General features: G+C 45.7%; 1 protein-coding gene and 1 non-coding gene across 11 annotated transcripts in view; one reads left to right on the top strand and one right to left on the bottom strand.

The window, feature by feature from the left end:
* The first annotated feature begins 3534 nt into the window (after positions 1 to 3534).
* ILF3 (interleukin enhancer binding factor 3) overlaps positions 3535 to 22140 on the top strand; it is a 47645-nt gene continuing 29039 nt past the window's right edge. For 4 of the 10 annotated variants that reach the window (XM_023746680.1, XM_023746679.1, XM_014447828.2 and 1 more), the window contains exons 1-3: positions 3538 to 3697; positions 20832 to 20928; positions 21801 to 22030. In XM_023746680.1, coding sequence (XP_023602448.1) covers positions 20926 to 20928; positions 21801 to 22030 — 233 coding nt within the window. In that variant the 5' untranslated portion in view covers positions 3538 to 3697; positions 20832 to 20925. Of the gene's footprint in view, positions 3698 to 20831; positions 20929 to 21800; positions 22031 to 22140 lie in introns of those variants that run through there. The other 6 variants (XM_023746684.1, XM_014447830.2, XM_014447829.2 and 3 more) reach the window with 4 other exon arrangements.
* On the bottom strand, positions 15897 to 16044 carry LOC111823840. The gene has a single exon (XR_002826953.1). It is a non-coding gene; the product is annotated as a small nucleolar RNA SNORA81 (small nucleolar RNA).

Here is a 22140-nt window from a genome sequence, read left to right as displayed (position 1 = left end):
GGGTACATGCCCTGACCAGGAATTGAACCCTCCACCCTTTGGTGTATGGAAAGATTCTCCAACCAACTGAGCCACACCAGTGGGGGGTGTGCAGGAGGCAGCCAATCGATGATTCTCTCTCATCATTGATGTTCCTATCTCTTTCTCCCTCCCCATCCTCTCTGAAATTAATAAAAAAAATTCTTGTGGCACACCAGATGAAAAATCACTGGTCTGCAGACTTGGAGTCAGAAAACTAGAAACCTTTCCTGTTCTACCACTTGGTAGCGCTGTTAGCTTAGCCAAATTGCCCTGCTTCTGAGCCAGTTTGTGTGGAGACATTGCTGATCTTTAACTTTAGAGGTAAAGCCCGTTAGTGTTAAAAGCCAGTTATTACCTTCATCACAACCTGGAAAATTCTAAACTTAATCATCTGAATACAGCTGCCATTACTTTTACCAAACTTTTCATTAATCTCAAGCTCTATTTGTTTATGAAAGATCTTCATCCCTGGCTGGGTAGCTCAGTTGGTTAGCTTGCAATTCAGAGCACATATAAGAATAAACCAATACATTTATAAATAAGTACAACAATAAATAGATGTTTCTCACCCTCTCTCTAAAATCAATTATAATTTTTTTTTTTAAGAAAGGTTTTCAAGTTGGGGGGAGGAAGTTGCAGAATGTCTATTATTTATGTGAAACAGAAACAGAGATACAATTAAGCATCGTTGGGAGTAAAATGCCTGTGTAGAGAAACACAAAATACTTTACAACAGCTGCTGAGGAGGAGGGTACCTGGGGGAGGAAGATAGACTTTTCCTCTCACATCCTCTTGCTCATTTGACATTTTATATCATGTGAATAGGTTATCAGTTCAAAATTCTGTGTTAATAAAAAGCAGTAAGGTCCTGCCCGTATGGCCCAGTGATTGAGCTTCAACCCATGAACCAAGAGGTCACCAATTCGATTCCTGGTCAGGGCACATGCCCAGGTTGCAGGGTTCCATCCCCAGTGGGGGTGGGGGTGTGTGCAGGAGGAAGCAGACTGATGATTCTCATCATTCGTGTTTCTATCTCTCTATCCTTCTCCCTCTAAAATCAATAAAAAGCCTGTTTTTTAAAAAATAGGTACAGCATGCACCCATTTCTGTAATCATATCTTTACAACTTTTAAAAAAACAACCCTCAGCTCTAGCTGGTTTTGCTCAGTGGATAGAGCATTGGCTTGCGGACTGAAGGGTCCCGGGTTTCCGGCTCCATCCCCAGTTGGGGGGGGGGGGCGCTCAGGAGGCAGCCAATCAATGATTCTCTCTCATCATTGATGTATCTCTCCTTTTTCCTTTCTGAAATTAATAATTTAAAAAAACACACAAAACAAACAAACAAAAAACCCTCAGCCAAGGATATGTTTTTTTTTTATTTCCTAAAATAATGTTACTTGGGTTCTGGCTAGGAAAGAATTCAGAGCCAGACCCAAACTATACGGGAACATTTGGTAAATCACATAGGTAGAATAAGTAATTCCTAGAAGAAATGGGCTTAAGAAACAAGTTATAGAGGTTAAAGGAAGGGCCCTTGGAGCTTGGGAGTGAGGAAGCTAATGGTAACATGCCTGGGGCAGGGAGGAGAGGGAAGGGAAAAGGAAAGGGAAAGGCACACATGCTCCCAGAGGGAGAGCGCCTGAGAATATGTTTTCTTCTTTTTTGTTAAATATTTTATTGGTTTTTTACAGAGAGGAAGAGAGAGAGATAGAGTTAGAAACATCGATCAGCTGCCTCCTGCACATCCCCCACTGGGGAAGTGCCCGAAACCCAGGTACATGCCCTTGACCGGAATTGAACCTGGGACCCTTCAGTCCGCAGGCCGACACTCTATCCACTGAGCCAAACCGGTTTCGGCGACAATATGTTTTCTTGCTTTCAAAGAGAGGAGGGGGGTGAGGGGGAGAAGCATGGATATGAGAGAGAAACTTTGATGGGTTGCCTCCCAAAGGCACCCCAATCATGGATTGAACTATAAACCTAGGTATGTGCCCTGACGGGAACCGAACCTGTTACCTTCTGGTGTATGGGAGGAAGTTTCAAGCAACTGAGTAACCAGGTCAGGGCCACCCGCCCTTCTGAATAATAGCTATAATCTGGGGCATTTGTCCTGCACTAAAATTCTCCAAGTGTTTTAAAAAAAAATTTTGTTTTTTTTATTGATGTCAGAGAGGGAGAGGGAAAGAGAGATAGAAACATCAATGATGAGAGAGAATCATTGATTGGCTGCCTCCTGCATGCCCCCCACTGGGGATCAAGCCCGAAACCTGGGCATATGCCCTGGCCAGGAATCAACCGGCGACCTCTTGGTTCCTGGGTCGACGCTCAACCGCTGAGCTACACCCGGCTGGGCTGCCAAGTGCTTTTTTATTATTACTATTTCGTAGAAAAGGAAACGGGGGATCGATCAGACCTTGGTTTTACCGGGGGCCTCAAACCTAGGGCAGGCACTGGACATTGCATCGTTTACAAATTAGCTGTGCCGTCCCTCCGTTTTTGCAAGGAACACCCGCTACTAGGCTATAAGTCTTGAATTTCTCATCTCTTTCAGGAAGAAACCCTTTTCAACAACTCCTTATTCTGGACCCAGCCTCGCCTAACAACCATGCCTGTCGAGCGCCAGCCTGACCCTTACACTGGAGGGGGCAGAGCTTAGTTTAGATACAGGTTGTACATCAGGGATCTTACACGGCGCTCGGGAGGATTACCCGACAGGCTTGTAAAGAAAAGGTAGCATGTCCTCGGTCCCCAGGATCTTTCTTTATAAGACCAAACTGGTGGCCCAGCGTCTGAGTCCCAGCACCGGTTCTCCCGTGAACCCTCAAGTCTTTTTTTCCGCAGTGCCTCAGTGTCTCCATCTGTGAAAGAGAGGCGGAATGACCCGACCAGCTCAGCTCCGCACTCCGGCGGCTCGGGACACTGCCGTCTCACACTCGCACCTCGGGTCTTCTCCGCTCCTTGCGGAGATGCGGGGAGGGGGTTGGAAGCTCGGCGGGCAGGCCGCCTTTCGAGGAAACGCCTCCTCCGCAGAGATCCAGCTATTATGAGGGCGATAACGGGCCAGATTCCCAGAGGCGTTTCCGCCAACGTACACATGGCGGCGGGCTTAAGATGGTGGCCGCGCATGAGCGTCAACTCCGAGCTTCAGTGAGGACCAGCCACTCGCCCTGAATTACGTGAAAAGGCGGCTCAAAACCGTCAATAAGAGAGCGCTGACGTCGTCACATGATGTAGGCCGACCAATACGACGCAGGGAAAGCGAACAGCCCTCATCACGTGGCCAAGGAGGAGTCCGAATTTGCCACTGTCACATGACCAAGCAAAGGCGTGGAAAAGGGAGGGGGACGTTCCGACGCCACGTGACGAGCTCGCAACGTCTACGCCCTCATCACGTGACCAGAACCCACCTCCTCTCTTTTCGTCCCTCTCACTCTCTTAAGCTGGGCCTGCGTCGAACGCAACGCGGCGGCGAGGGGGCGGGGCTCCGGGTGGTCACGTGGCTCCGCACCTCCCTGGCGCGCGCCCGCCCGCTCGCCCCCGGCTCCTCCTCCTCTTCTCGCCATTGCAGTTGGACTCAGCAGCCCGGTGCGCACCGCGTGGCTTTTGCGGGGGAGATCCCGGCGGGTTGCGGCAGGCGGTCGGCGGCGGTTGCGGTCGGGGAAGGGACGCTGACAAGGTAAGCTCCAATGTGGCGGCGGTCAGGCCCGCTCCCGCCTCTGCCCCTCCCCCCCCGCCCGTCCTCCCACTCAGCGCGGGCCCGGCTGGAGAGTCGCGGTGACAAGGCCAGAGGCGCCCCTTGCTCCCCGCCTCCGCCGGGTCCCGTGTCCCGGCGCCTGGCTCATTCTGCCCTCGCCAGCCGTGCTCCCGCGTTTGGCCGTTACTCTCCCCCATTGTGCCGAGGAAACAAAATGGCGACGTCGGCGGCGAGGGCCCCGTGCGCGCGCACCCGTCCTCCCCCCTCGCGGCCCCTCGTTTGGCGGCAGCGCCTCGCGTGGGGGGTGCGCGCGCACCGGGCTCCTGGCCTCAGCCTCCCCCGGCCCGGGCTTTTGTCTGTTGCGGCGCTCCGCGTGCGCGCACGTGCTGGAAACACACACCCCCCCTCCGGCCCAGAGCATCCGGGTCCGTGGGGCAGGAGCGCCTCTCTCACCCTCATCCTCATCCCCTCCTCTCCTCCTCTTTGTCCCACTCCCGCCTCGGATTCCAGGAGGGTCCTAGGCTCCAGAGGCGGGAAACGTGGTCTTTGTCCTCACATGGCGCGGAGAGGTGGACCCCCACCACGGAACCTCTTCCATGTGCGGATTACAGAGGAGGTCTTTGTGGGATCCAAATCCCTGGCCACCCAGGCCTCCCACAGATCAGCATCCACACTTGGGGAAGGCTTTAAGATTTCCATTTCTTTAGTCCAGGTGTTTCATTGATGTTGAAATTTTTTTTTCAGATTGTTTAGGGCTTGCATCCTCCCCCAAAATGGTGATCTGGTGCGATGTTTGGGTGCACTGTAATCTGCAAGCTTGGGACCCAAACATGAGTGCTAAAAACTGTTTTCTATCTTATTTCTTCAAGTAGTAAAATGACTTGAGATTCTTAAGGTTGTTCTTGATGTTCTGCACGGGTTAATGCTCTGCCTGGATGAATTATTTGGAGTGTACTGTGATCAGCATAGTTTCCACTAGCTCAATGCCTAAACGTGGGGAGAGTAAGCCATCTCTTCTAAGTAATTTCAAATTTGATTGAAAGTTGCTTGGGGTTCTGGTTAGGGAACGTGATGGATCAGCAAGGAATCAAAAATTTCTGTGATAAGCCTCCCTTTTCTGGATTCAGGTATTTCAGATTGTGAACTTGTATTTCTGATGCTTGGTATTCTTCGGTCTTTACAGTGAGTGATCCAGGGGGAAATACAAGGTGCTGTCCGAAGTTAGAGCTCAAATGTAGGACTTTAAGCTCTCCTCAGGTGTCTGTGATGGGAAGTCTCCACGGATTACTCACAGTGCTGCCACTCTGCTTTGTATGGGATGCTTTGTGTGGGGTCATGTGGGATGTAGTGACAGCAGCCACTCATGCTGTGAATGAAGTGTGGGAACCAGAGGCTCATTCACAGCTGGAAAAGGGGGCGGGGGGGGGGGGGAGGATCTAGGGCACTGAGAGGTGCTGTTATGTAGTCCTGGGGTCTTTGCCCCCGAGCTGTAATTCTTGTCCCTGTGGTTTGCAAATGGAATCTGTGCAGGCCCTAGTGTTGTCTGTAGCTTATTGGAGGCTGGCAATTACTGCCAGGCTTGGCCTTGCCAGCACTGGACATTTGATTTATCAGAGTCTTCCCTACCCTAGGAGCTTGGGCAAGCCTTCGAATCGTCTTCTTTCTGGAGTGGAATGGTGCCTAATTGTTGGCAGTTTTGTTTTTCTTTATTTGAACTCGTTTAGTGCCTATAGGCAAAAATTTGTTTAGTTACTTCTAGTATACGTGATAATTTTATTCCTTGGAGTGAGGAATCTCTAATTTCTAAAAAAAAAAAAAATGTTTGCTATTAAAAAATCCACATTGGCAAGAGCAGCTGCTAATATTCTGATGACACATGTATGGTGCTTGTTTTTGTGCTCCCCTGGTTAAGTTCTTCAGGTAGGCACAGGTGGAGTCCATGATGAGGAAAGTCTTCTGTGAGTCTATAAGTCACTTCTCTTTGGGTAAACAGTATCTTGTCTGTCATTTTTTAAATGTTTTTATTGATTTCAGAGAGGAAGGAGAAGGGAGGGAGAGATGGGAACATCAATGATGAGAAGAATCATTGATCGGCTACCTCCTGCACGCCCCACACTGGGGATTGAGCCCACAACCCAGGCATGTGTCCTGACTAGGAATCGTACCGGTGACCTCCTGGTTCATAGGTTGACGCTCAACCACTGAGCCATGCCGGCGGACTCTTGTCTGTCTTTAGGCTTCAGCAAGATGTAGGGATTGGAAATGTTCTCACTTCTGAAAAACGCTTTAGATGTTTTCTTTAGGCTGGACATGTGCCTCTTAACCTCTCTCACCACCTTCCCAATTCTTTCTGATTTTACCTTTTACAGGTCAGAGGTTAGAGAGGAAGGAAGGGAGGAGGGGAAACAGAGAGAAGAACATTGATGTGAGAGAGACACATTGATTGGTTGCCTCCTGCACATGCCCTAACCAATCAAGATCAAGCCTGGAACGAGGTACCTGCCCTTGACCAGAATGGCATCTGCAACCTTTCAGTCCTCAAACCGATGCTCTAACCACTGAGCAGCTGGCAAGGGCTGTGCAGTGTTTTTAAAAAAGATTTTTTAATTGTTTTTGAGAGAGAGAGAGAAGCATCAGTGTGTGAGTAAAACATCCATTGGCTGCCTCCTGCACAACCACAACTAGGAATTGAGCCCGAAACCTTTCAGTGAATGGTAGGATGCCCAACCAACTGAGCCACTCCAGCCAGGGCAACCTGGTACAGTTTTGAAAGATGTGTAAATGTCACCATCTGGTATTAGCATATATGGCCCAAAAAGTGGTGACATTTTATTTCTATTTTTTTTATTGATTTCAGAGAGAAAGGGAGAGGGAGAGATGGAAACACCAGTGATGAGAGAGAATCATTGATTGGCTGCCTCCTGCACGCCCCACATTGGGGATTGAGCCCACAACCTGGGCATGTGCCCTGACTGAGAATCAAACCTATGACCTCCTGGTTCATAGGTTGACACTCAACCACTGAGCAGTGCCGGCCAGGCAAGTGGTGACATTTGAAATCACTAGAAGCCCAGTGCATGAAATTCGTGAACTTGGGTGGGTGGGGGGGTCCCTCAGCCTGGCCTGCGCCCTCTCACAATCTGGGATCCCTCGCTCCTTATGCTCAGCTTGCTGCTCCTTAGCGGCAGGCTACTTACCGCTCGGCTTACTGCTCCTTAGCCCTGCATCGGAGGTGGGAGAGATTCCCGCCACCTCTGCTGTGCTCGCCAGCCATGAGCCTGGCTTCTGGCTGAGCGGCTGCTCCCCCTAGTGGTCAGTGCGCATCATAACGATCGGTCGTTCTGTTGTAACAGCAGCTTAGGCTTTTATTATATAGATAAATGCTTTAAACTTTCTCAGAAATTAAGATTTTTCTAGGCTTTCTGAATTGGGTGTTTTTTATTTTAGCAGAGTCCTGGGAAAGGAAGATCTTATTTTTGTTTCCAGGGGAAGGGTTTGGAATTTGAGACAGATGGTGGATTGATAGGAGTCTACACACAGGTTGTCAGTGAAGTGTGTCTGGGTCCTGAAGGGATGAGGCTGACTTCAGTTTTCTGCTGCAGCATTTGACAATTTCACCTGAAACAACTAGCTTTCCTCTCTGCTTTGTTAGGGTAAGTTGGCGCTGCCTCTTCGAAGTGTTAGCTGTGTGGGCAGGTATTTGTTAGGGAGCCTTGTCAGTGTACTGATTTTTCAAACTTGCTTCTCACCATATTTATGCTCTGTTAAACCCCTGTGAGGTTTTCCCAAGACAGCACTTTGTATAGGAAGTTCAGACATTTTTTATTGGTTGCTTCCCAAACTCATCCCATAGAACCTGAAACGTAGGTATGTGCCCTGATTGGGAATCAAACCCAACCTTTTGATGTATAGGACCTCACTCCAATCTACTGAGCCACCTGGCCGTTGCCAGACATATTTTCAATACCTGCTTTTTTTCAAATGTTTTAAGAAAGCAGTGTCCAGTTGAAATTTTTTCCTCTTCTCATTGAAAATGTAGCCACCAGTTTTAACAGGAAAATGAGTTTACTATGGGCCTTTTTTTTTTTTTTTAATTTGTGGGAGCCATATACTATCACCAATGATCGTTTAGTCCAGTGATTCCCAAAGTGGGCGCTACCGCCCCCCGGTGGGCGCTGCAGCGATCCAGGGGGGCGGTGATGGCCACAGGTGCATTTGGGGGCGATGAGTTACTGCTATTAAAATTTAAAAAAAATTAATTTCCAGGGGCTGAGTAATATTTTTTCTGGGAAGGGGGCGGTAGGCCAAATAAGTTTGGGAACCACTGGTTTAGTCAAAAGTTGAATATATTCCCTGGCCGATCTGGCTCAGTTGATTGGAGCTTCTGGTGCACTGAAGGGTCTTTAGTTCAATTCCTGCTCAGTGCATATACCCAAGTTTCAGATTCGATCACCAATTGGGGTGCCTACTGGAGGCAACTGATCCATGTTTCTCTGTTGTTCATCTCCTTCTCTCTCTCCCTCCACCCCTCTTCCTCTCCCTCTAAAATCAGTAAAAATATATTCTCACCCAGCTGGTGTGGCTCAGTGATTGAGTGTCAACCCATGAACCAGGAGGACAGGGTTCGATTCCAGAGCAGGGCACATGCCTGGGTTGCAGGCTCAATCCCCCATGGGAAGCGTGCAAGAGGCAGTCTCTCTTATCATTGGTGTTTCTATCTATCTCTCTCTTCCTTTCTGAAATCAATAAAACATATATTTTTAAAAAACAACACAAATACATCCTCATGGGAGGATTTAAAAAAAAAGTTAACCTGCATCCTTTTATTAGAATATGTAAATTGGCTCCATCTTATTTTTTTTATTTTTTTAAATATATATTTTATTGATTTTTTACAGAGAGGAAGAGAGACAGAGAGCTAGAAACATCGATGAGAGAAACATCGATCAGCTGCCTCCTGCACACCCCCCACCGGGAATGTGCCCGCAACCCAGGTACATGCCCTTGACCAGCATCGAACCTGGGACCCTTCAGTCCGCAAGCCGACACTCTATCCACTGAGCCAAACCGGTTTCGGCACTCCATCTTATTTTTATATTTCTAGGTGATTAGTGAAAAGTGGTGCTATTGGCAGTTTGAGATCCATGATAGTTTTTTTTAAGTATGTTTTTATTGACTTTAGAGAGAGAGGAAGGAAGAGAGAGAGAGAAAGAAAGATTAACCGGTTGATACCTGTATGCACCCCAACTGGGCACGGAGCCAGCGATCTTTTGGTGCACAGGGTGACACTCAGCCAGCTTAGCCACACTGGCCAGGTTGGTCCATGATGATTTTTATTGAACATTCCAAACAGCCTTCCTTTTACTTATTCATTTTACTTGAGAGAGAGAGACTGTTATCCCCTAATTTATGCATTCATTGGCTGATTCCTGTATGTGCCCTGACCAGGGATTGAACCCGCAACGTAAGTGTATTGGGATGACACTTGACCCAACAGAGCTATCCAGCCAGGAGAGAGTTCCTCCTTTTTAAAATTGTTCCTGCTTTTTAAAATTTTTTATGTTTAAATTTTATTTATTTACTGTTAATTCTCACCCGAGGACATTTTTCTATTGATTTCCAGAGAGAGTGGAAGGGAGAGACAGAGACAGAGTGAGAAACATAGATGTGACAGAGACACATCCATTGGTTGCCTCCCACATGTGTCCCAACCAGGGCCAGGGATCAAGCCTGCAACCGAGGTATGTGTCCTTGACTGGAATTAAACCTGGGACCCTTCAGTCCACAGGCAATGCTCTATCCACTAAGCCAAACCAGCCAGGGCTTTTTAAAAGACTTTTAAATTGATTTTTAGCGGCGGGGAGGTGGGGGGGGGGGGCGAACATTGATGTGAGTGTGAAACATAGATCAGCTGTCTCCTGCACACTCCTACCAGGGGTCAAGCCAGAATGAAACTGGCAACCTTTCGGTGCATGGGATGACACCGAACCAACTGAGCCACACCATCAGGGCCAGCCTTATTTTCAGTAGGACTGTGGTTCAGACTCAGGGATGAGGTCTTATTGGAATAATCTTCCAGGCTACTTGTTTTTCTACTGCTTGCCTTTCAACTAACCTGAGAAGAGTATGCGTGTGTTTAAAAAATGAAACTTTGCAAGTTAGCTTCTCAATAGTACATGTAGTGATTTGCAGGTTGACAGTCCCTTGCATTCATAAATTACTAGTAAAATGTAAAAAAAAAAGTTTAAGTGTCAGCAATCTATATATATAATCTATCCTATATAATAAAGATGTAATATGCAAATGGTCATTACGCCGTGAAGCATAACAACCGACGTGTAACTGGATCACGGATCAGCAGGAGGGTGGGGCAGCGAGCTACAGGAGGGGGCAGGGCAGCAAGCTATGAGGGGAGGGGTGGGGGGCAGGGGGAGCTACAGGAGGGCGGTGTAGTGGGCAGAGAACTACTGGAGGGTGGCAGTGAGCTACTGGAGCACAAATTCATGCTCAGGGCTAGTCCTATATAATAAAAGGATAATATGCAAATTGACCCTAACAGCAGTATGACGGAATCACTGTTCACTATGACACACACTGACCACCAGGGGGCAGATGCTCAATGCAGGAGCTGCTCCCTGGTGGTCAGTGCGCTCCCACAGGGGGAGCTCTGCTCAGCCACAGGCCAGGCTGACGGCTGCCAGTACAGCGGTGGTGGTGGGAGCCTCTCCCACCTCCTCAGCAGCGCTAAGGATGTCCGACTGCAGCTAGGCCTGCTCCCCACAGGCAAGTGGACATCCCCCGAGGCTCCCGGGATGCCAGAGGGTCGTCTGACTGCCAGCTTAGGCCCAATCCCCCGGGGAGCAGGCCTAAGCCAGCAGGTGGTCATCCCCCGAGGGTACCAGACTGTGAGAGGGCACAGGCCGGGCTGAGGGACCTCCCGAGTGCACAAATTTTTGTGCACTGGGCCTCTAGTATATATATAAAAGGCTAATATGCTAAGTGTCCCTCCCTCCCTCTGTCCTACTGGTTGCTATGACATGCACTGACCACCAGGGGGCAGATGCTCAACGCAGGAGCTGCAGTGACTTGGCAGCAGTTCTCAGGTGACGCACCCCGAAACCAGAGAGGAGGGAGCCCGATTCCTCACTGGGTCGTACAATTCCATCTTTGGACATGGGTTATGTTATTGCTGGGGGCACTGTCGGCCCCGAGTCTGGTTTACTGCACACTTATGTTTGCGTTCCACACCCTGTACCACAGCAACTTTGCAGAGTGCCCTCTTGCACTCCGGGGCCCCTTGGGGGATGTCAGACTGCCAGTTTCAGTCCAATCCCTGCAGGCCTGGCTGAGGGACCCCACTCACTCCACAGACACCTTTTGAGCCACAGCGCCACCCCAGGTGCGGTCGGACAGGGAGGGACTGCAGGAGGTTGGCTGCAGGGCGTGTCCAGCCCATCTCCCTCAGTCCTGCCCTGCCAGACACCTCCTAATTAATTTTCTTTCAGTGTGCACGAGGACACTTGTATGACAATGATTGACCCAGTCCCATGGCTCTTAGTAGCACCTAATAAATATTTGTCCTATGGATGACCTGTGCAGAATGCTTGCAGAAGGGGAAAATAGTTGCCCAGTAAACAGGGAGAATTATGGGCTGCCCAGTGAGAGCTCACCAGTGACCACAGCTTCACAGAGCAGATGTGTGAACTGACAGGAGTGTAGAAAAGGTGAACTGAGTCAATTTTGGTGAAGTTACTTGAGTTTGTTTTTCACTTTAAATATGTTTATTGATTTCAGAGAGAGGAAGGGAGAAAGATATAGAAACATCAATGATGAGAGAGAAAATCATCGATGGGCTGCCTCCTGCACTCCCCCTACTGGGGATAGAGCCTGCAACCCAGGCATGTGCCCTGACCTCCTGATTTATGGGTCAACAGTCAACCATTGAGCCACACCGCTGGACTCGAGTTTGTTTATTTATTTATTTATTTTTAAAGATAACTGATTTTAATATATTTTATTGATTTTCCACAGAGAGGAAGGGAGAGGGATAGAGAGTTAGAAACATCGATGAGAAACACCGATCAGCTGCCTCCAGCACACCCCCCACTGGGGATGTGCCCACAACCAAGGTACATGCCCCCAACCGGAATCGAACCTGGGACCTTTCAATCCGCAGGCCAACGCTCCATCCACTGAGCCAAACCGGCCAGGGCGAGTTTGTTTTTTAAAGTGTGACGCTTCAGCTCTGAAAAACACTTAGGCAGTTTTTCATAAAATTGGCAGGCAACTACCATATAATCCAGCAATTTGACTCTTGTGCATTTATCCCAAAGAAATGAACATATATGTTCACACAAAAATGAATACACAAATGTTCTTAGCTTTATTTGTGACTAGTAGCCCTGTGTATGAATCCATGCACCAGTAGCTCTCTGTGGGGCCTGGCTGCTCCGCGCCCGCTGCCCAGAGGCGCTCTGCGGCCCAGAGGCCCATCTGCGGCTGGGCGCCGAACACTTGCCTCATTGCCACAGTGATGAGGGACTGGGGGACTCCAGTGGGGCTGAGAGTACTGGGTGCCACAATCTTGTGGCTATGGGTGCCACCATCTTTGTGATGGAGTGATGATTAATTTGCATATTCCTTTTATTAGATAGGATAGCCAAGAACTGGATACCCCACAGATGTTCTTCAGCTGCTAAATGGTTAAACAAACAAAGGTCTGTCCATACCAAGGAATACTACTTAGCAATAAAAAAGAGCCAACTATTGATACATACACAACTTGCATGAATCTTGAGGCAGTTGTGCTGCATGAAACAAGCCAATCCTGAATGTTTACATCTCTACAATTTTGTTTATATAAAACATTCTTGGAATGCCAAAATTACAGAAAAGTTAAATGAATTAGTTGTTAGGGTTTAGGCATGGGGGCAATTGGAAGGTGAATGTGACTGTACAGGGCAACAGGAGGGATCCTTGTGACAGCAACAGTCTGTATCTGTTTCAGTATGAGTATCGTGGTTATATTGTACTATATAGTTTGCAAAATGTTACAACTGGGGGAAACTGGATACAGAGTACACTTAATCTCTTTTTACAATTTCAGGTGAAGTTACAATTTTCTGAAAAGTTTTCATTAAAAATGAATGTACCCCCTTGCCTACTAAAATAATTGACATATGAGTGTTAATGTCCTTTGTGAAGCAGTCTTTTTAAAATTTTTCTTCTTTTACTTAAATGTGTTTTTACTGATTTCAGAGAGAGAGAGAGAGAAACATAAACATCAGTGATGGGAGAGAATCATTGATTGGCTGCCTCCTGCATGTGTCCCTGCCGCCCCTTCATCCCTACCCCCAAATCGAGCCAACCTGGGCATGTGCCTTGACCTCTTGCTTCATGGGTGGATGCTCAACCACTGAGCCACACCACCAGGCAGGCGTTTTTTTTTTTTCCTTAGTGGGAAAAAAACTTTTGGGAGAAGAAATTAAAATGTATGTTACATTTTTTAAAAATCCTCTACAGCTTCCCCATGGGATAGGTGGGCAAGTTGCACCCCCCCCCAGGTGTGGGAGATTTCCAAAGCTGTTTTCTTCTCTCTCTTTGCTGCCTGGAATGTGTTGGAAAGAGGGTTTGATAATTCTCACTTGGTGTCATGTTAAACTTTCTGCTGTGATTTTACATTTCTCTTGGTTCATCCAAGAATAGTTGAAATTACTCCCATAATACATTGTATTTGTGGCTTTATAGTTGAAAAGGAATTTTCCCATATTGTCACCTTTAATTCCTACTCTTTGCAACTTTGAGGCAAGTGATTTTTCTGGAGGTCCTACAGCTGCCAGGTTGGAGAACTGAGGTGGATACAAACATGGGGTTTCTGTTTCTAAGACCTGTGGGCTCTTCAGTGTCAGAGGGCCTGGGGTCCTGCTTCTCTCAGACCAGTTGGAATTTCTAGAAATATTAAGACTGGAAGGGAGGGGGAGAGACAGAAAGAGAGAAACATCCATGTGAGAGAGATACATCAATTGGCTGCCTCCCGCACATGCCCTGACCAGAGCTGGGGATCCAGCCTGCAACTGAGGTACATGCCCTTAACCGGAATCCAACCCAAGACCCTTCATTCCATGGGCCGATGCTCTATCCACTGATCCAAATTGACTAGGGCGGGCCAACTTTTTATTTTTCCTAGAAAAATGCCTTTTAACCAGTTACCATACACCATCTCCATCTTTTCATAAGAAAAAAGATATTTTAGCACTGAAAATACAGAAAGTAAGTTAAGCTTAAAGGATGGCCCTTTACATTGAAAATCTTTATTCCTAACTTTCTACCTTTCTATGAACCAATAAAAACACTGTTGCAGACAGAACTTGGCCGATTGCACTAGACTTCAGACTGTTGTTAGACTTAATTTCTTGGAGTGGTGTCCATGCCACATTTTTTGTTTATTTATTTTAAATATGTGTTTATTGATTTCTTCGAGAAAGAGGAAGGGAGATAAAAACATCAATGATGAGAGAGAATCATTGATCAGCCGCCTCTTGCATGCTCCCTACTGGGAATCGTGCCTGAAACCCAGGCATGTGCCCTGACCAGGAATTGAACCATGACCTCCTGGTTCATAGGTTGATGCTCAACCACTGAGCTACAATGGTCAGGCCATGGCCACATTTTAGATTGGTATCTTTTGGATTGCTTTGTTTAAATTATTTATTGGGGTGACGTTGGTTAATAAAATTATAGCTTTCAGGTGTAACAGTTATATAACACATCACCTATATATTGTATTGTGTGTTCACCACCCCAAGTAAAATTATTTTCCGTGTCCTTGATGTGATATTAAACGTTTTAAGGAGTTACTAAAGGACAGCACTTCTGTATTATTTAACTTGACACTCCGGGATAGGATAGCTCCAGAGGTTAGGAAACCAGGAGCTTGCTTGGGTCCTTGTACATTTCAGAATCTAATTCAGTCTCTAGGACCAGCATCTAATTCAGGGCAATTCCCCAGAGTCCTTAGGATACCTGCTAGGTTTTGTGAAATACCGTGGAGGTGGGGTTGTGGGTCCACTCTGGAAGAATGATGGGGCCATACCTGTTAGGCTGTTCCCACCACACCTGCTTATTATACAAACATTTGTTGATCTTCCCTGGCCAGTGTGCTCAGTGGTTAGAGCATCATCTCACACACCTAAGGATGGTAGGTTTGATTCCTGGTTGGGGGCAGGGTTGCCTGGGTTGCAGGTTCCATCCCCAGCCCTGCTCTGGGCTTGTGCTGGAGGCAACCAACTGATGTGTGTCTCTCAAATCCATGTCTTTCCCTCCCCCCACCTTCCACTCTCTAGATATAGATGGAAAAGATATCCTCAGGTAAGGATTAACAACAAAAACATTTGTTGAATCACACATGCTAACTTGGGCATGTTTCTTTTCCAATAGCAAATGCCATGAACATCATATTCTAATTAGTGAGAGGTCAGAAAGATGATCATCACATTGTCAGCATGATTTGTGGTTTAAACTTCTGTAACTGCATGCCATAGGTGGTCTGGTTTCAAAAACAAAAGAAAGAAACCTGATTCTATTGTGTTAAAACATCCCAAACTACACAGAGGTCAGGCTTAAAATCCTGATGCTTGCTCTAGCTGGTGTGGCTCAGCTGGTTGGAGCATCGTCCCATACACCAAAAGGTGGTTGGTTCAGTTCCTGATCAGGGCACATACCCAGGTTTCAGGTTCCATCCCCGATTGGGGTGCATGCAGAAGCAACCCAATGTCTGTCTCCCTCTCCCTCTCCCCCCGCTCCTTCCCTCTTTCTCTTAAAAAAATCCTGATTCTTTACTCCACTCTTCCTTCCTTTGGTTTCTTTTTCAGAGAGGCTGGGCTGGTAACAATTAGGTGTCACTTGTGCCTAGGTTTGAATCATAAATGAGGTTGCAGGAACGGCTTTGTGCAGCCTTTCACAGCTTTTGTTTAAAGTTAGATTGGTAGGGGTCTACGATTTTTTTTAAAGGTTTCTGCTCATCCAGAAGACCCCTGTGTCCATTAATGAGATGGATTCCCTGGTATTCAAGACCAGAGCATCTGGCTTCTGAGAGGCTAGGTTGGGTGACAGATCTGGGTTCACACTGAGACAAGCAACGCCAGTTCTTTTTTTTTATACATTTTATTGATTTTTTTTTTTGACATGTTGCACCAAATTTTAAGACAAAGGACACTGGACATTAAGAAAGAGGTCCACCCCAGTCTTTATCATCTAGTGCAGTTACTTTTCTTCTTGTGTGTACTCTGCTAGCATTTTATTGGTTTTTTACAGAGAGGAAGAGAGAGGGATAGAGAGTTAGAAACATCGATCAGCTGCCTCCTGCACACCTACTGGGGATGTGCCCGCAACCAAGGTACATGCCCTTGACCGGAATTGAACCTGAGACCTTTCAGTCCGCAGGTCAGTGTTCTATCCACTGAGCCAAACCAGTCAGGGCAAGGCCAGTTCTTTTTTCCCCCTGCAAAGGAGTGTTGACTCCAGTTTTTAAATGTTTGTTTTAGTTCAGGTAATTAGTACTTTTACTTGCTTTGTCCATGTGAATCACTTTGTCCACCTGAATCAGGAGGCATCACCACCAAGACCTGGTCTAAAGGAGGAGGGCCAGGGATGAAGGGACTGCAGATGGGCCAAACTTGGTGGTCAGAGCCAGCCATAGCCCAGTGAATCCCCTCAGAGGAGGATCAAATGACACAGCCTGTTGAAGCAGAGGCACACCCAGGTTCTTGAGTTTTAAACGGTGAGGTGAATACAGCAGAGGGGTGCATTTGGGGGTAGGTGTCGAGTGGCACTTTCCGTGGACTTATATTTTGACACAATGAATATCTTGTTCCCCAGTGGGAAAAGGGGAGTTTTAGGCTGCTTACCTCAGTTCGTCACCTGACATTGTTAGTAGTTTTTAGAGTATGGAGTTGGAATGTAGGCATATCTGGTGGTGGCCAATCATTATTACTTAATTTTGTATTGGTTTTGAGAGAGAATCATCGATGTGAGAGAAACATAGATCAGCTATCTCCTGCATGCCCCTGACCAGGAATTGAATTAGCAACCTTTTTCTGCACAGGACAGTGCCCATCCAACTGAGCCACACCAGCCAAGGCTATTACTAATTTTTTAAGTTATCATTATGGATTTTTATAAATGCAGTGTGCTTAATGAATTTTAGTTATGTATTTGAAAATTCTTATTATGAAAAATTTAAACATACACAAAAGGTGACAGTTTTACGGTGAATGCCTACCTCTATATGCACCCTAGATTCTGCCATTGATATTTGACTGTTTCGCATATCTGTCCATCAATCTGTTCTGTTCATCCTTCAGCCTACTTTATTTTTATGGTGCACTTCAAAGTAAGCAGAAAGTTGAACTCTTCCCTTGTAATACATTTTTTAAAATATATTTTTATTTATTTCAGAGAGGAAGGGAGAGGGAAAGGGATAGAAACGTCAATGATGAGAGAGAATCGTTGATTGGCTGCCTCCTGCACACCCCACACGGGATTGAGCCTGCAACCCAGGCATGTGCCCTTGACTAGAATTGAACCTGAGACCCTTCAGTCCGCAGGCTGATACTTTATCCACTGAACCAAACCAGCCAGGGCTTCCCTTGTAATATTAACCAGAGTCCAGTATTTATGTACAGTCCTTTTTTTTCTTTTGAAGTAATGCACAGGTCTTTTTTGTATATATTTTTATTGATTTCAGAGAGGAAGGGAGAGAGAGACATCAGTGATGAGAGAGAATCATTGATCAGCTGCCTCCTACGCCTCACACGGGATTTGAGCCCGCAACCCAGGCATGTGCCCTGACCAGGAATCGAACCCTGACCTCCTGGTTCATAGTTTGATGCTAAACCGCTGAGCCACACCAGCCGGGCCACAGGTCTTGAATATACCATTGAGTGAACTCTAACCACTGCATACACTCAACCCCTACCAAGATGTAGATCATGACCAACACACCCAGAAAGTGCCCTTGGGCCCCTTTCCAGGTGTTCCTTGAAACCAGAAGCAACAGCTGTTCGGAATTTTTTCTCATTTATTAGTATTACCTGTTCTAGAACTTCATATAGGAAACTATTTATTTATTGATACTCAGTTGCCCCAAATGTAGCCAGTCGGAGCCCTTACAAGTCGGCTTCTTGTTCTTTGGACAAGACTGCATCAGTCTCTTGAGCAGTTTCTGACACTGCAGCTTGACCCAGGCCCACCCAGGTACAGTTCCTGTATCAGGTGCTGAATCAGCCACTTCTCCCAGGGGCTCCTTTTAAGTAGGTTTTAGACAATATCAATCCTACAAAAGCCCTGGATAAAAAGGTCAGCCATCTGGAACCTTGGTTAGAAACTTTATTTTTTGAAAACTATTATTTTTAAAGTCTCTACATTTGGTATTTGTGTTGGAGGAGGGATGTGAGATGAGTAGATGGTATAGGTAAACGGTGAAGTATTTGCTCCTGAGCCTCATCAGGTTTAGAGGGAGGGAGTTTGTCCTTCAGGGTTTGCTAGCTGGCCAAGTCCAAGTGAACGGGACTTCCAGGCCGTGTCCAACACTGTCCCAGCAGCTAGCCTGTGGCCTGGCATGGAGAAGGTGCACACTAAATACGTGTTGAACAAATATGCTTTTAAACACCAGCCTTCTTTATCAGATTGATGAAGTTACAGCACAGATATGGCTAGGAGTGGTGGTTTTTTTAACACTGGTCCTCACCATTAAGCTATGATTTCTGTTTCTTGGTAGTTTAGAATTAGTTTTCTGAGCTTTGGTTTGATTTTTAGATTACCTGCCATGGCTGCACTTTTGTAAGACTGCTTATGCATTTAACAAAAAGGAAATTTTTAAACATGCACAAATGAATTCCAATATACCCATCCCCTAGCGTCAACAGTTATCAACATTTTGCAATCTTCTTTTATCCTCTGCCTCATTGGAGTATTTAAGAGCAAATATCAGGCATATACTTTCAACCATAAAATTTTCTCAATGTGTATCTAATAGGTAAAAACATTCTTTTCAAACACAACCACAATATCATTTGTCTCTAACTGAATAGTGATAATTCATTATTACTACAGAATGCATTTTTGCATGCATGTCACTAGCGCTAGGCTTCCACAGCAGCGTGGTGGTGTAGATGCAGCTTCACGCTTTCCTTGGGTTGACATACTCACTTCACAATTCTCCTGCAGAGAGAGAGGGGTTGCTTCCTTTTTGCAGGCATAGAAGGAAGCTCCAGAGAAATCTCAAGACCACACAGGTAGTGGCTGGGCAAGCAGGGTTCAGGCTCACGTCTGTGCAGAAGCTCCCACTTGGTAGTGACCTAGTGGCTCATCAAGGGCCCACGCACAGCCAGAAGCTGAGTCCAGGGAGTGGTCATTCACTCCCCATTCCTACTTGTGCCTTACCATGAAGCCTGTGAACCCCACCTGGTATTTGCTGCAGGGGCATTTGGCCTCCTTAGATTTTCAAGTTATTTGGAACCTTAAAATTTTTTTCTTTAGCCCTAGCTGGTTTGGCTCAGTGGATAGAGCGTCAGCCCTGGGACTAAAGGGTCCTGGGTTCAGTTCTAGGCAAGGGCACGTACCTCGGTTGCAGGCTCAATCCCGGCCCTGGTTGGGCCATGTGCAGGAGGCAATCAACCAATCAATGTGTCTCTCTCATATCAATATTTCTCTCTCTGTCTCTCCCTCTCCCTTCTACTCTAATGAAAAAATATCCTCAGGTGAGGATTAACAAAATGAAACAAAAAAACCTACAAATAAATTGAATTAAAAGTGATTTAAAACATTTTTTTCTTTAAATAGTATAAAGTTTGGATTGTATCCTCCCATTTTATTTTATTTTTTAAAAAATATATATTTTATTGATTTTTTACAGAGAGGAAGGGAGAGAGATAGAGTTAGAAACATCCATGAGAGAGAAACATCGATCAGCTGCCTCCTGCACATCTCCCACTGGGGATGTGCCCGCAACCCAGGTATATGCCCTTGACCGGAATCGAACCCGGGACCTTTCAGTCCGCAGGCCGACGCTCTATCCACTGAGCCAAACCGGTTTTGGCTGTATCCTCCCTTTTTAAAAAAATTTATTTTAGAAAGAGAGAGACAGAGGAAATAAGAGAGGGAGAGGGAGAAACAGCAGTCAGTTGCCTTCCATACCTGCAACCTAGGTGTGTGTGCTGACCAGGAATTGAACTTGAAACCCTTGGGTGCACTGGATGACGCTCCATCCAACTGAGCCACAATAGCCAAGGCGTGGAACCTTTACATTTTCAGTTCTGTTACTAGGTAACCCTAAAACATTGTGGGAATTCTTGTTTTGGCCAATCATGTTGACATTTATCCTAAAAGTGAGTGCCTTTCCAGGATGAGCCTGCTGCCCTGGCTAGTGACTGGCTTAGATTGACAGAGCTAGCTGTTAGGTGGTTGTATGCAATGGGTATATTTATCTGTTCCATGTTGTGCTGACGGGTTTTTTGTTGTTGTTTACTCATTTGGGAGATTTCTGTGTGGACCAGAATGTTCACACAGAGTGGGGGTTGAGTAGGTTGTAGTCAGAATTATAATTATAGCTGTGTTTGTCTTGAAGACTTCTGTTGTGCGTTTCAGTTGTCTCAGCCTCTCCAAGGATGAACCCACAGGTGTGTCTTTGTGGTGCAGTGGTCACATCTACCTGGTATTTCAGAAGGTTCTTGCCTTTCCAGTTTATAGGATCCTTTTAGAGCCCTGTCTCTTGCTTCTTCCATTTCTTCATTACCCTTAAGGACCAGAATCCATCTTTTCCTTTATATTTGTAAAAATTGGCATACTTTATATAAGAAATGATGAAAGAAGATAGAAGAAGTAAAAATCATCTGAGTGTGGGCCTGAAGTGAGATTTTGCTTCTAGAAGCCAGCTCTTTTCATTTTTAGGGAACTTTATAATTAATTAGTTATTTGTACCTTGGCTTAGCAGTGATTACTTGAAAATAAAGATGTGTCCTGCTGTGTTAATGGGGCTTCTTAATGAGTCAGCGCTGCTGTCCTCTAAAATTCATTCATCTATGAAATTTGAAACTAAAAAGATTTTCTGATTTTATAGATAGCTGAAGTATTGATAACACCAAGGAAATCTGTCACAATTTGAAAATATAAGCAAAATTTGATTTCCAGACACTACAGAAAAAGAAGTAAAAATGGTAAGAAACTTTTTCTTTAATCATAGGTACTATTTCTTCATACATGTACAGATGTTTGTAGTATTGCCTCAATATATTTGATTCTATTTTTCATTTAACTTGAATTCTACTACATAGTGTAACAATTCAAATAATATAGAAATATAAGTGACCCCTTCCCCTACTGCCTAGAGAAAGAACCACTGTTATGTCTAGTTGTCCTTTTCTGAGTGTTCATATACAGGGATGGGCAAAAATGGGTTTACAGTTGTATGTGAAACACAGTTTATTCTTGTACTGTTATTTATTAATTATTGTATTATTAATTTGTATTACATCTATAAACCTACTTTTGTCCTCCCCTGTACACTAATTCCTCACCATCCACGGCTTGGCTTTGCTTACCCCTTGTCAACCGCAGGCTAAATATTATGGAAAATTCCAGAAATAAGCAATTCAGATTCACCTCACTTCATCAAGTAGGCATTTTGTCATCATCACCTCACAAGAAGACAAGGAACGATAGTACAGTACAGTGAGATATTTTCAGAGAGAGAGAGAGAAATACCACATTTACATAACCTTTATTGCAGTATATTGTTAAATTATATTATTTGTTGTTAATCTCTTACTGTGCCAAATTTATAAATTACACTTTATCATAGGTATGTATGCATAGGGAAAAAACAGTATATATAGGGTTTGGTACTATCCGTAGTTTCAGACATCACTGGGGGTCTTGGAATGTATCCTCCGTGGAGAAGGGGGGGGGGGGGCTACTGTGGTCTTATTTTCACACAAAAAGCATAGTTATGAGTTATGCAGCCTGAAAGGTAAGTGGTGGGTTGCTTGATCTCTTCACATTGGTTTTAACTGAATTTTCACATTTTCAGCGTCCATTGCGAATTTTTGTGAATGATGATCGCCACGTGATGGCAAAGCATTCTTCTGTTTATCCAACCCAAGAGGAACTGGAGGCAGTCCAGAACATGGTGTCCCACACAGAGCGGGCGCTCAAAGCTGTGTCTGATTGGATTGATGAGCAGGAGAAAGGCAGCAGTGAACATGCCGAGTCTGAGAACTTGGACGCGCCCCCAGAGGATGAGAGCAAAGAAGGGGCCGGGTAAGTTTGAGGTTTTGTTGTGGTTTTTTGTTTGTTTTTCTTCTTTCTAGGGAGACTGACTAGTTTAGAGTTGAGCATTTCCTTTCTGAAGAAACTCCAGCCTTTCTGGG

The sequence above is a fragment of the Myotis lucifugus genome, unplaced genomic scaffold, assembly GCF_000147115.1.
Source record: "Myotis lucifugus unplaced genomic scaffold, Myoluc2.0 scaffold_719, whole genome shotgun sequence".
Classification (NCBI taxonomy): domain Eukaryota; kingdom Metazoa; phylum Chordata; class Mammalia; order Chiroptera; family Vespertilionidae; genus Myotis; species Myotis lucifugus.
Note: the sequence above shows the minus strand (reverse complement) of the source record. Positions and strands in the feature narration are given on the sequence as shown.